Consider the following 14,905-nt stretch of genomic DNA (forward strand, 5'->3'; position numbering starts at 1 on the left):
GTAGAACCGTTGTGGGTCACCTTTTAGTTGCGGAAACAAGTGATGGTATTCACCAAGTTTCTTCCTATGTCTATTAATAACATGAACACCGACTTTCCTCCTTTGTAATAATTTTACATGAACACTCTCCGCCAAAAACATATCATCACTAGACGAAGACATCTTTGACACTGCTCAAAGTGAACTGACTTGTCGCGCTTGTTACCAGCTTTCTTTATGTACGGCTTCAAGCTTTTGCCGCGCTTATAAGCACGAGGAGCAAGCTGCCGGATTGCCGGCGCCGGCAACCGGCGTTCTTTGTGTACGCACCCTTAGCCTATATATAGAAGTGGGGTGGTACATTAACTTATATGCTTATATCTTAAGTAGGCCTGGGGTACTTATAGGCGAGGTGCTCCCGTGCAATTGAGTATGCATGAAAAGAGTCAGAGATTTTGACTTTTGATTTTAATAATGGGGACCTAGGTGAGTGTAAAAATCCATGTCGTTGCCTCCAAGGGTGGTCGACAACATAGGGTTGGGGGCGCAAAGTTGTGAAAAACGTTAATAAGAAAACCGCTTTTAACTCCCTTGTTATTGAACGTACCGGTAAGTAAAAGATTAATTTAAATTGACTTTTATTTTATTAATAGGGACCTAGGTGAGTGTAAAAACCCATGTCGTCACCTCCAGGGGTGGTCGACATCATAGGGGTGGGGGCACAAAGTTGCGAAAAACGTTAAAAACCGCTTTTAACTCCCTTGTTATTAAACGTAAGTAAAAGATTAATTTAAATTTAGGCCAACTTTTTATTTTATTAATAGGGACCTAGGTGAGTGTAAAAACCCATGTCGTCACCTCCAGGGGTGGTCGACATCATAGGGGTGGGGGCGCAAAGTTGTGAAAAACGTTAATAAGATAACCGCTTTTAACTCCCTTGTTATTGAACGTAAGTAAAAGATTCATTTAAATTGACTTTTTATTTTATTAATAGGGGCCTAAGTGAGTGTAAAAACCCATGCCGTCGCCTCCAGGGGTGGTGGACAACATAGGGGTGGGGGCGCGAAGTTGCGAAAAACGTTAATAAGATAACCGCTTTTAAAACTCCCTTGTTATTGAACTTAAATAAAAGATTCATTTAAATTTACTTTATTTTATTAATAGGGGCCTAGGTGAGTGTAAAAACCCATGTCGTCGCCTCCAGGGGTGGTCGTCAACATAGGGGTGGGGGCGCAAAATGCGAAAAACGTTAGGCTAATAAGAAAACCGCTTTTAACTCCCTTGTCATTAAACGTAAGTAAAAGATTAATTTAAATTGACTTTTTATTTTATTAATAGGGGCCTAGGTGAGTGTAAAAACCCATGTCGTCGCCTCCAAGGGTGGTCGACAACTTAAGGGTGGGGGCGCATGTGCATATACTATACAGCCGCATATGTAACTGACTCAGGTATACAAATGTTTTAGCACTTCTAGAGGTGCTAGGGAGTTGAAATTTGGCAAACCTCTTGGTCTTGGGCCCAAATCCCCAGGAAAATTCTGAAAAATTATACATTTTCAAATTTTACCCCCCGAAATCTCGAATTTCCCCTCTATGTTATTCTTACGGGGAATAGTATTGATACTGGTCGACTTTGTGTGCTCATCTGAACCTTTTAGAAAACTGCTAGAGGTTTGAAATTTTGTAGTATTGTCGAATCGATTTGCAAATTTTCAAATTCTAACCCCCTCAAAAATCCAAAATGGCTGACACCTTAAAACAAATAAAACACGTTTTTTTAAAGGACTATAGCTCTATAAACGGTAAGAGCTAGAAAAGATTTGAAAGAACTTTAATGATCAGGAATTAAATTTTCTACAAAACACTTTGAAGTGTTCTTCAAAAATCAATCGCACTCCTTCACCATCAAAAAACGCCCTACTTTCAAAATCTGGTAAATTTCTTTCTTAACCATTTAGAAAAGTTATAGAGACTTGAAACTTTAACCCCTGGAGAGTACGACATGGGTTTTTACACTCACCTAGGCCCCTATTAATAAAATAAAAAGTCAATTTAATTGAATCTTACTTACGTTCAATAAGAAGGGAGTTAAAAGCGGTTTTCTTATTAACGTTTTTCGCAACTTTGCGCCCCCACCCCTATGTTGTCGACCACCCCTGGAGGCTAGAATCTGATTATTCTAACGTTTTCAAGCAAAGAGAAATGAAAAATGTAAAGATGAACAAAACAAATAAATATTGTTTTGTTCATCTTTACATTTTTCATTTCTCTTTGCTTGAAAACGTTTGTATTAAACGAAAATTTGCTCTGTTTCATGTTTCATTCATCATAAACTCTATCAAGATCTCCTCAAGAATATAAAAGTCATTTGGCATTTTCATCAAGAAAGATATATAAATATATATATATATATATATATATATATATATACATATGAATTTGAACGGATGGTGTTTTTGGCCTCTAGGGACCTCAAAACGAAAAAAAAAAAAATCGGTCCTGGGTCCAGGTCTTACCATGAGTACTACGGTAATAGCTTATTCCCTATATGGGAAATTCGCTAATAAATTTGCCAAATTTTATCAAAATCTATACTTATAAAAGGCAAAGCCCTCACTGACACGCTCACTCACTCATCACTAATTCACTAAGGTATTCCCAGTTGCATGGTGTACTAGTGCCCATCTAAATAATTTGATGGGCAAGATCTGGGGGTTGCAAAGATAGAGAAGTTATTTTTCAAAAAGGAGAGTGCTTCAAGAATGTACAAGCAAGGAAAAGTTAAAATACTTGAACACAAAAAGAAATCTTTACAAGAAGTTCTTGGACTGATTTTAAAGATAACTTAGTTTGAATTGCTCTCTTTTGGAGTTGAAATAAAAATCTAGTTCTATCATTCTCGCATCCCCATGTCGGTACTGCGTAGACCAAATGAGGGATGATTACACGATAATAGGCTGTCAGAAGGACATTCTGATCGGAGAAATGTGCAAGTTGCCTTCAAAGGAAGATGCCAGACCCCACTCTCATGCATACATTGTCAACATGGTCATCAAATCAAAGGGTTTTGTCTAATATTTGACCAAGGAATTTGACACTGTCTGAAGACTCAATCTCTACATCCTCTAGAAGGATGTTTGTAGAAGGATTGCCTTGGATTGAAAAACGGAGCAATTCGGTTTTGTTGGGATTGAGGTTAAGTAAATTGAAGTCAAACCACCGGTGGGGCACACAGGAGGGACTATGGCTAACATATTTTGTAGTGTCAGCGTTCGTCGCTAGAACCGCTAAGTTGAAAAAATTTTAAATAATTTTATAATTTTTAGTTATAAAATTAACTTTTTAGTTATAAAATTAACTTTAATTATAAAATAAATTTAAAAATTTTTAATTATAAAATTAATCTGTCATAACCTAACCTAACCAACCAAACTTGCTGATAATATAAAAAAGATACAAGGTAAAAATTGAATAAAGGTTTACTATTAAAAAAAGTTCTGTTCATAAATAAAATTATAAATGCATCAAATTCTAACAAAAGATGTAGCCTACAGTTAAGAAGTAGTTGCTTTCAAAGCAAAACCTTTGACAAAAAGTTAGTGTCCCCGGCTGGTTTCGAACTGGAGACCTCCTGAACACCAGTCCGAAACGCTATCAACTATGCCACAAACGCCGCTGGAATCACATCGTCTCGTTACGGTAATCGTGTTGCCTCATGAGAAGACATTAGCCACTAGAGATATGACGTCACCACACTTTTAGCCTTAGTCCCTCTCGTATTCCCATCCGGTCAAACCAATGCTGTTATTATCATCATCCGCAAAAAGGCAGACCTCCCCAGCCTCCAACACTTAAAGGCAATTCATTTACACAAATGAAGAACAGTACAGGTCCAAGGACAGGTCCCTGGGGAACCCCACAAGTGAGGATGTCCCGAGAGGAGACAAAGGGTCGAGCACACCTAGAACTGTAAACTCCTCTCACCTCAACAAACTGCTCCCTCTTACGGAGATATGAGGAGAACCACTCCTGTGCCAGCCCTCTCACCCCAATGGAATCCATTTTAATGAGAAGTAAATCGTGGTTTACGGTATCAAAGGCTTTGCTCAGATCAAAGAAAAGCCCTAAAGCATTTTCTCCTGAGTCTAGAGCCTGAACTACTTGATTTATTATGGTAAACATTGCATTAGTTGTCGATTTTCCTTTTACAAATCCAAATTGATTCTTAAACATAACATTATTTTTTCTAAACATTTTGTTAATCTTACAATTACTACTGTTTCAAATATTTTAGATATGGTTGAGACTAGAGTTATTGGTCTGTAGTTATCATACATTGTTGATTTACCTTTTTTAAACAATGGTTTCACAACGGAGGTCTTAGAGATTCAGGGAATATTCCTGTTATAAATGAACTGTTGATTATATTTGCTAGGGGTTTAGAAATTAAGTGTCCAATTTCTTTAATAAAATTAGGTGAAATTTCGTCAGCTCCAGAAGATATTTTATTTTTAATTTTCTTAATTATTTTTAAAATCTCATTCTTGTTAGTTTTATAAAGGAAGAACGAATCTCTTAATGTACTGAAGTAATGACGTTTAAACTGTGGACTCCTTCGGGTGTGCCGCCAATTTTCAAGAAAAATTTGTTGAAAATCTCAGCAACATCAGTAAGATTGTTTACTTCTTCACCACTATCATTTATAATCTTAATCGGTTTATTTCTATTGTCCGTACAGTCTTTGTTTTTCTTTATTATTTGCCATATTGTTTTGGATTTGTTGTCAGAGTTATCGATGTCTTAATATCTGGGCCGATTTTAGCTGACGAATTTGGTAGGCCTATCTATATTTCTGTTTCAATCTCAAGTAGTACTATCTCATGAACAGGGTCGAGTTTAGGTCCTTAGTTTTTATGTGTAGTTCCTGAACAGTTCTTCCTAACTCAATTGTGTCAGGTCCAAGAACTATTTTCCTCCTCTCCCTTGCTTTTTTGTTTTTCATTATTATCTTTGGAAAAGCGATGTTAAAAAGGTGATTAATCGTGTTCTCAAAAGCTGAGTATTTATACTTTACATTATTTACAAGGTAAACCAATTCCCAATTTTCATTTTCTATCAATATCTTAAAGTATTATTTAGCAGCAGGCGTGAATTTTCTACAGACCTTTGACCTAGGTGGAGAAGTTTTTGTATTTGAAAGCATTAAAGTGACAAGTTGTGCGTGGTGGTCTGAGAGGGCTGACACTATCACAAAACATTTGAAATTCCCTTCCTCGCTGTCTGTAAAAACATGATCAATAAGAGTTCTGGAGCTTTTTAATTCTCTTGAAAATATTTTACTCTGTTCTACAATCCGAAGGAACCCATCGTTGATATATATTGTGAGGCTGTAAATGATTTGGAAGCCAGATCTATATTAAAATCCCCCATTAATATGGTTTTATTTTTGTATTTACTATATTTATCAAGGCATTCTGTTAAGCAGTTCAAGAAAATTTTATGATTATTGGTAGGTGGTCTGTATTTGCAATTAGGACAACTTTCTCTCCTCCGAACTCAAAGAGTGCTCCAGCAAGTTCACACTCACCCATTGACTACTTGGTCTACTTGGAATCTACTTGGTCTGTATTTGCAATTAGAACAACTTTCTCTCCTCCGAACTCAAAGAGTGCTCCAGCAAGTTCACACTCACCCTCGTGACAATACACATCCATATCAATCTTTTGGTAACAAAAGTCACTCTTGGCGAGTATACAGACTCCACCTCTTTCAATTTTTGTTCTGCAGAACGAAGATACGTTGTTAAACCCCTCTAGTTTGAATATATAAAATTCATTATTATGTTTTAAATTGTGCTCTTTAAGACAAACAATATCTGGCATCTCTGTGTCAAGGAAAACTTGTAAAAGTTCAAATTTTGAAGCAATACCTCTAATATTTTGTCTTGTCATCCTTTAGAGTTAATATAAAAGAATTGTACGCTGATGGTTAATTATTGTGTTATATTGTCTTGTTTCTGTTTTGTTATTGTTCTATTTATTAATTTGTTAGTTTAATTATTGATATTGACGAAAGTTGTTCTGAAAAGCAGTTGTACTGAGAAACACTTGATAAATAAAGGAATTTTTATTTATTTTGTTTATTTTATGACATGTGCCTAGCACCCTATCCTCTCACTGTGCTTATTGCAACCGTACAAAAACCACTCTGACTACAAATCTTAGTAGGCCTACCTTTTCCCCAGTGTGTTCTAGGCTTGTGTATTTGGTTTGAATCACTTGTAGAATTTATTTACTCATCAGTAGGCCTTCATTTTATTTTTTATCTTGTATGTTTTTACCCCATTGGCTTTTTTTAAAAAAAAAGAGTGGTGCCAAATTCTGGTTTTGATATCTTATCTCAACCTTTTAGTTTCATTACAAAGCCTCTTTAATTGATAGCTCAATGACAAATGAAATCTGGGTCCAGAATCAACTCTGATGCCTGAGATAGAACCAGCAACCTTATTATTTATATATAAGAACTATAACCACTCAAATATCTAGACATCTAATTAATATTGACTTATGGTAATCATTCACACTAAAGATCTTCTTCATAATACATTAAATACATCATACATCATATTACATTGCATTAAAATTGATGCAAAGAACTTTTAACGTCTCTACAGAATGTTTTATTGTTACAGTTGGCTTAACCTCATTTTGAAGATCCAACATTACGTAATTTAGATACTGTGAAAAAACAGAGTTAAAATAGCCTTAACTTTTTCAGGAGTTGAGTTCCAAAATGCCAACAATTACACTTGAGGGAACTGCTCCTCTCGCAGAACAGATGAGGCCGTCTTCTTTTGAAGATTATATTGGTCAGGGACATGTTTTGGGATCAACAAGCTTACTTCGTACTCTTTTAAATCAAAATGAAATACCAAGTATGATACTATGGGGCCCTCCAGGATGCGGAAAGGTAGTTCAAACATTTTTCTTGTTGTTGTTATAAATTTTTAAGTTTACATATTTTTGATACAGGCAATTTTAAGGTTAAAGATAATATTATAATATATAGCCTATATGCAGGGTGCCTAAAAGCATATTTCACTTTACTCATACAAACTGAATTGAATTTTAATAACAATGCGATAGCTTCACAAATGTTGCAGACTGGCCTCGATGATCTCTCCGATTAGTTAAAAAAATGGGGGATCAAAGTAAATGAGAGTAAATCTGTCCCTACAACATTTACAACAAGATTAGGCACGTGTCCTCCAGTAACCCTAAATAATGTTCAAATCTCCCAGAGTAATGAAGTTAAATAATTGGGCATGACCCTTGACAGAAGACTTACTTGGACAAGCCATATTTGGAACAAGAGACTTTAGTTTAATTTTTAATTTATAAATCTTTCTTGGCTATTAAATAGAAATTAAAAATTAATACCAGAAAATGAATTGCTGTTAAGTTAGGCATTTCAAACATAAATATTAATACAAAGATTTCAATCAAAAGTTTTAAGATTCATCCTGCAAGTATGTCAATAACAAAATTCTTTACAAGGACAGTGGAATTCCAATGGTTGAAGAAGAAATAACAAAATTTTGTGTAAAATACTTAAAAGAACTTGAAAATCATCCTAATCACCTGACTTTAAACCTCTTGGACAACAGTACCATTATATACAGACTGAAAAGAACTCACGTTTTAGACCTCAGCTCTCGTTTTGTTTAAATAATTTCATTATTGTTATTTTTTCCTTCAAATATTTTAAAGTTAGGTCTGTCGATGGATAGAGACTAACTAACATTTTATTAATTGTTCTCATATTTGCTGGATTTTCAAAAAGCTGAATAGATTGTAAATAAAATTGTGATTACAAAAAATAATTTTAATAACAACAGAAAAAGTACAAAATAATGTGAACATAAGCACTAAACAGACGTTTTACATAATTGTTCAAATGAGTCAGGTAATTTGAATATACAGTCTTCCCCTGTAAAAAGAGAACAAACAGGCAAAACAATCCACAAGTTTATTCTAACAACTGGCCGACAGATAGATCTTTGTTCAACTTGTGGATGAGGTTCAACTTCCGGAACTTTTTGCTGCCGAGCAACTCAAAGTGAACGAGTGCCGGTTCTGGATCAAAGGAGTGCTGTTGTTCAAAGGAACAATGGTGGTTAAGGCATCGAGGAGCAAGTTACAGCCAGGCTTCTCTGCTGGAGGAGCTGGGGTATCAAATAACTGGTGCTACTGGCTTTCTGTAGCTGACAGGCTCAATGGGCGCTGGAGTTGTCTTTAAAAATACTATACAAGCAGTATCTTTAAGTGTTAAATTGCATACATATGGAGCCTTGACATACTTTTCTTTAAATAGTTTTGAATATTTGTTAAGAGCTTCTTTTTTAAGCTTAAAACAATTTAAAGTGGTTAATTTATGAATGTAGACAATATTTTTTACAGACATCACTGGCTCATATAATCAGCAAGCAGTGCCAATCTATATCCAAGACACAGTATAGATTTGTAAAACTCTCTGCAACGATGGCTGGTGTCAATGATGTAAAAGAAGCTGTTAAGATTGCAAAGAATGAGCTTACTAACTTCAAGAGACAAACGATTCTTTTTATGGATGAGATTCATCGGTTTAACAAACTGCAGCAGGTTAATATATTAATTAATAGCTTAAGCTTTTTTAAATCATATGTAAACTATGACTCACATGAAAATGTCCTACAGAAAATTGATAATAAGAGTTACTATCAGGGCCCTGTTTTATGAAGATACTAGTCTAGTAAATACTAGTCCTGTATTTACCTGTCCTACAAATTTGTGTTTTATAGCCATTTTTCTGCCACTAGTAAATTCTAGTGCATTTTACTAGTCCCGTGACCAAAATTATTAGTCAAGTGACCAACTTTTCAAGTGAACTATCAACACCAATTTATAACCTCTATCATACAATAACCTCTATACAGTAACCTCTATCATTGGGGGAGCGAGCTGGCGTAGTGGTTAGAGCGCGGGACTTCAGTCCCTGAGGTCCCGGGTTCGATCCCCGCCAAGTCACCAATGGATTTATCTAAGTGATAATGCCGCGACCCCTAGGTCTAGCCTGAAGTAATGTGAAAAAACAATCCCAGGCTCGTGCCTAGCGTCCTAGGACAAAAAAAAAAAGAAAAAAAAAGAAAAAAAATCATAGGTTTTCTGACGCTTCATAAAAGGTTTTAAACTTTTTTCATTTAATGCAAAAAAAAATAGCTGTAGAAACACATTGTATTCTTTTTAATTCATATTTATATAGACATGGTAAGTAAAACAATAACATATTATTTATCAAACCGTTATTATTTATGTTCATCAATGAGCTCGTCGCCGCAAACACCGTCATTGAGTTACTGGTTGTAGGCTTAGTTGCGGCGCTCAACAGTTAAGTGGAAGTTGATCTGTTGCTGCCGCATGCTGTGATTTTATGGTTTTTTTTAAATTTTGACGTATAAAATTAAGCTTACCATGAGCAAAGAAAAGAAGGCTCAAATTTTGAATGTAGGGCCTAATTAAATCGTCTAAGGACATTTTTTTACGTTTTCAAGTACCCTTACCTATGTTTTCAAATATTCAAGCAGAAGAATATTTGGTTTAAAAATCGTTTGGTGATTTTCTAATTTTGAGTCTACAAACCATGAATAATAAGCCTAAACGTTTATTGATGTAACAAATACACTAATTGCAACACCGTTACAAGTAATGGAGAAGTAGGTTTTCAAAACATAGCCTAGGCGCTATGGCGCTAGAGTTCTTGCCTCTCATGAGGTGGGTCCCTGGTTCGAATCCGCACCACTCAGTATTCTTTTCATTTCATTAGGTAATTAAACTTTTGAATTTTTTTCACTTAAATGACAGAGCTAATCAACATTTATTTTTTTATTACTTTGAATAACAAATTCAGTAATTCAGTCCTAAATGAATTAGAACTATGAGGTTATCATATATATTAAAACATGACAGGGCTTTTTTATTTCACGATTCTGAATCAAGCCATAATTTTAGTTTAGGGTCTCAGTTTTTTAAAAATTTAGTTTTAATTTTTAAAAAGTCTAACATTCTATACTAGCTTTTGGTATAATATAATTTCTTAACATAACAGCTGTAAACAATCAGCGTTTGTGACACAATTTCAGCATCTATCTATATATTAATAGGCAAGCATGTTTCTTTAAAACCTTTTTTCTCAGCTCATGTGCATCGTAGGGATAATCTACGCATACCGTTAGAAAGCCATTTTCCTGTAGTTCCCTTCTTAAACACTTGACTTAAGCTTTTCTTGGCAAGTTTGTGAAAACTTGAACACCACAGCTTTCTGAAAGCTTTGCTGGTAAGTATAATTAATGCCTTAAATAAACATTTGAGACAAACTTATCCTGAAAATCTTTGGGTAAACTAGCCAGGCAAGCCTAGTGGTCGGTTAAATTTATTAATAAGTTTTAATATGATGTACTGACAGGACCGGATTTCCCAATAGGCCCGGGCCTATGGGCGCAAGGTCCCAGAGGGCGCACGGCTGAGAGTAAATTTTTTTATACCTAGGCTATCTAAAAATAAATAGTCATAGTTGATAAAAAAAAACTCCAAAGCATTGCAATTCTGAGGTTCATAAGAAGAAACAATTGTTAGGAAATTTAAACAATTTTCAGAATTACGCATCAATTTCGTTACAAAACTGGTAACGGACATTGTTAATACGGGAGTTGAGTAGGGATGTTGACGTTGACGAGCGCCCAAGGGGTAAGCATCGTATTGCCACTGCACTGCCACTATGCTGGCTCGGGCTCGGCACTACTGATCAGAGTGATTAGGGGCGCATGCGTGCTAGACATTGTTACCAACCTTACCTCACAAAACAAAAGTTATTAGCTAATCTTTTGATTAGTTTACAACAATCTGCAGGATCAAGTTAAAATATATAATAAGTTGTGTTGAATATTAAAACAACGACAAATTTACCTTTAAAATTAACAAAAAATATTAATCTCAGTTTGCATTAGATTTTAGAAAAATTCAATACCCTCCAAAGCACCATAAATGCTGTCATTTTCTCCTCAGACCTAAGGATCCCTACGGTTGGCCCGAATATTGCTCTGTTTTGCTTTGGAAATATAACCTAGATGCAGTACGACCATAGACAGTAACTCAAGTCGACTTATTATGACATTGTTAATTCAATCTTTTTCATGTCTTCTTCATGTTGGTGACACTGGACGTTAGTTTTGACGTAATTTTGTTTCTATTATTTTAGGGTTAGTTCTATGATTTGTGTTTTAATTTCTTGTAATATAAACAGGAGACGACCTATTGTTGATGATTAGATCGTTTTATCTTGGACAAACTAGGTTTAAACATGGATAAAACATACTCCTTAAATAACAAAAATTGTTTTCAGCTAATCCAAAATGATGACAAATCTACTAAAGGAGTATGTTTAATCTATGGTATCACATATTTTGTTCAATTACACCTCTAAGGTAAACCTACCAATTACCGATAACTTAATGGGTTATTGTATGGAGTTCATGTTTTTGGGCCTGGAATTGGAATCAATGGCCATGTTTTTTTTCTCTTTTTTTCAGTAATGCTCGGTGGGTTGAGTTGTTTTGTTTCAGTCCCACGGCCACAAACGTGAGCATTTATTAAAAGCATAAAATTGCTAAAAGTGTTTAAGACGGCATTTTACTAAGGCTAAACAAGTCAATTCTTAAAAAAAAAACTTGCAATGATTCCAACGAGGAGTGGTATTTAAGCAATTAACTTAGGCCTATGGGCATGATATAGTTTTAATAAAGGTTTGAAGGAAAGTAACTGTAAACAGACTAGGGGGCGGAAAATTATTTGGGCCTTGGGGCGCAAAAACGCTAAATCCGGCCCTGCGTACTGAACGGTATGATATGACTTACGATGCAATCACAGCTTGTTTGATTATACCTCATACCTTTTGTGACATAGGCCTACCTTTATGAACGCTCTGTATAACAGTTTGAAATTTAATATAGTACACTGCCAATTATCTGGGATATTCGGGACCAAGGCTATCTCAGATACCACAAATCTCCTATGTCTCATAAGGCTAGGCTGTAATAAACCCTACAGTATAATATATTTTCTATGTATATCTGTTACTCATTACAGGAGAGGAGAATAAAAGACCTGCCGTGTTACAGGTAATAATTTTGAATAAAAACACCTTTTTCACATTATTGTAATTAAGGTTTAGATAGAGAATAAAAATAAATAATTTATAAATGAAAATATGCACCCAATTATTTACAAATAAATACTTGAAAACAGAAACTTGAAAAAAACAGTTTTAATATATTTTTGTTATTTTTACTTTTTCACCACAAATATCTAATAAAAATCACACTTTCATTATTATTTACAAATCTAAATAAATTAGGCTTTCCAATGACCCATTAATTAACAAAATCGGTCTAGTAGAAGTCTAGATTTAGTTGTACAAAGTTTAACAAAAATATCCCTAACTCAGCATATTTTCTCATTACTATAAATTCGGAGGTTGCTTAGCTTTTTTGCAAATAACGTTTAAATAGTGAGGAAATCGACCAAAGTGGAAGGTGATATTCTGAAAAAGAATAAAATTTCATACACTTTGATGATACTATGCACTTCTTGAAAATACTCAAAAAAGGCAGCCTAAAGTCAGTGGCGTCTCTAGGACCTTGTCAAGGGGGGGCTCCGGGGGGTTTGCACCCCCCGGAGAAGAGGGGGGTCCGGGGTTTAAAAATTTTACATTTTTAAAGGAGTTTGGTGACTTTCTAAAGCAATTTTTAACACCTAAAACTGTGTCCAATAATAGTCCAAAAACTCCCATTTCACCTGTTGTTTGTCATGAGCAAGTAGACATAATTAGAGTAGAGTAAAGTATATTTTTTAAATAGTTTTTACCAATTTATTTAATAGATCAGATTTATTATCCTAATAGAACTAGGCCTATATTCAATATGAATAGATATTGCAAAACATAACAATTAATCCTCTATTGTGGTTTCTATTTCATAATTTAACTTGCACTTTTTAAACCTAGTTTTAATTTTTACTGCTCAATTTCGGAATTTTGGGGGAGGGGTTTGACCCTCTAACTCCCCTCCCCTGCCTACGGCCTTGTAAAACGAGTCTACACTGTATTGAAAATATAACTAATAAATTATAATTTAATAGTAAAAAATCCACGGCAATAAGGAGTAGATAACCAAACGGTAAGGCCTGACAATAATTGAATTGTATATTTAAACATCCACGGCAATAACGAATAGAAAACCAAACCATGAGGGTAAGGCTTGTCTAATTGTATTTTATATTAAAACATCCACGGCAATAGTGAGTAGAAAACCATACCATGAGGGTAAGGCCTAACTTTAATTGTACTGTTTGAATGTGAAATCCATCCTCCTTTCTTTCTGGCCGGCGAAGTGATCTATTACTTTTTCGTTGACGTTTGAAGTTGACAATAGCTTTTTTTCGTTAGAACACATAGCAAGCGCACTTAGTCTGTCTTGTTTCATGGTACTCCTGGTAAACGTTTTAATTCGTTTCAAAGTAGAGAAACAACGTTCACTTTCCGAAGTAGTCATAGGTATTGTGCTTATGATTTTTAAAAGTTTCATTGAATTTGGAAGCACATCTTTGAGGTTGTTGTCATAGACAAAGTTGAGTAGTCTTAATGACCGTGTGGCCGTTGAAAAATCATCCCTATTGTAAATAACATTTAACTCCTGTTTCAATCAGTTTTATTTCTAGGCTAAACAGTTCCGCAGCAGCTTGTAACTCTTTTTTGGGAAACTTGGTTTTAAACTCCCCAAACAAACTTGGCTGAAACAGTTTTGCCGCGGACAAATGATTTACAAACGTAAAACGGTCATCAATTCCCGACGTAATTATGTCACACACTTCCTTTGCGACAACGCGTTTTTGATTGTCGTGTCTTCTCCGCTTTATGCTCGATTCGGGTTCACTATCTCTCGGTTGATCTAACATGGTCGAGTTTCTTACGCGATCTACCACAGTTTTGAAATCGCCTACAAACTTAAACCTTGACGCAATCAATTGTTGTTTGCTGCAGTTGGTTGTACAGAATGTCACTGTGGGGCAGTATTTGATTGAAAAAGTCCAGCCAGAAAATAAAGTCTTCGTCTTTTAGAATACTTCTTAGGCCAACAGCTTTATTTATTGTGGCATAGTCATTAGTGTCATCGTCAAATATGTAACTTAAACATTCCTCCAACTCTCTTTGATAATTAAAAATTGTGCTTACAATTCTGGATTTAAAATTCCACCGAGTACCTGGGCTTTTTGGAATGCGACGTTTTACTATCTCATCGAGTACTGCAGTTCTCTTTGTTGACTGGGAAAAGAATGATGAAAACCCCTCGATATTACTGAAGAATATCTTAACCTGCTTATTTTGTGTAGCACTGCGTTCAATGATTAAGTTTAATTGATGTGCGTAACAGTGGACAAAATTTGCATTCTTATATTTAGATTTTACACGTGCTTGTACTCCCGTGTGTTGGCCACTCATCACGGAAGCCCCATCGTAGCTCTGGGCAATGACTTTATCAGGCGTTTTGTCGAGGTTTAATTGCTCTAATACTTCAAAAATTGTTTCGCTAACTGATTCTGCATCATGGCCTTTTGGTCTAATAAAAGTGATAAATCGCTCGTGAATCGTGCCATTCAGCTCGTACCTAATAACAAATACTAGTTGGGACAAAGTGGCACAGTCGGTTGTTTTGTCGGCTTCAATAGCAACATAGTCGGTTTGTGTCAATTCGTCACGAATCATTTGCAGACAAACGTAATATATTGAGTCCAATAAATCGTTCTGTATGGTTTTAGACAGACCCAAAAACACTCGGT

General features: G+C 35.2%; 1 protein-coding gene across 5 annotated transcripts in view; it reads left to right on the plus strand.

Annotated features, from left to right (window-relative positions):
• The window catches only part of LOC128986213 (ATPase WRNIP1-like), a 99,934-nt gene that overhangs the window by 1,925 nt on the left and 83,104 nt on the right, over positions 1 to 14,905 (plus strand). For all 5 annotated transcript variants that reach the window (XM_054406435.1, XM_054406433.1, XM_054406432.1 and 2 more), the window contains exons 2-3: positions 6,756 to 6,947; positions 8,438 to 8,638. In XM_054406435.1, coding sequence (XP_054262410.1) covers positions 6,756 to 6,947; positions 8,438 to 8,638 — 393 coding nt within the window. The remainder of the gene's footprint in view (positions 1 to 6,755; positions 6,948 to 8,437; positions 8,639 to 14,905) is intronic.

This window comes from Macrosteles quadrilineatus, unplaced genomic scaffold, assembly GCF_028750875.1.
Source record: "Macrosteles quadrilineatus isolate MER2022 unplaced genomic scaffold, UCM_ALF_1.0 Scaffold_2__2_contigs__length_208266976, whole genome shotgun sequence".
In the NCBI taxonomy this organism is placed as follows: domain Eukaryota; kingdom Metazoa; phylum Arthropoda; class Insecta; order Hemiptera; family Cicadellidae; genus Macrosteles; species Macrosteles quadrilineatus.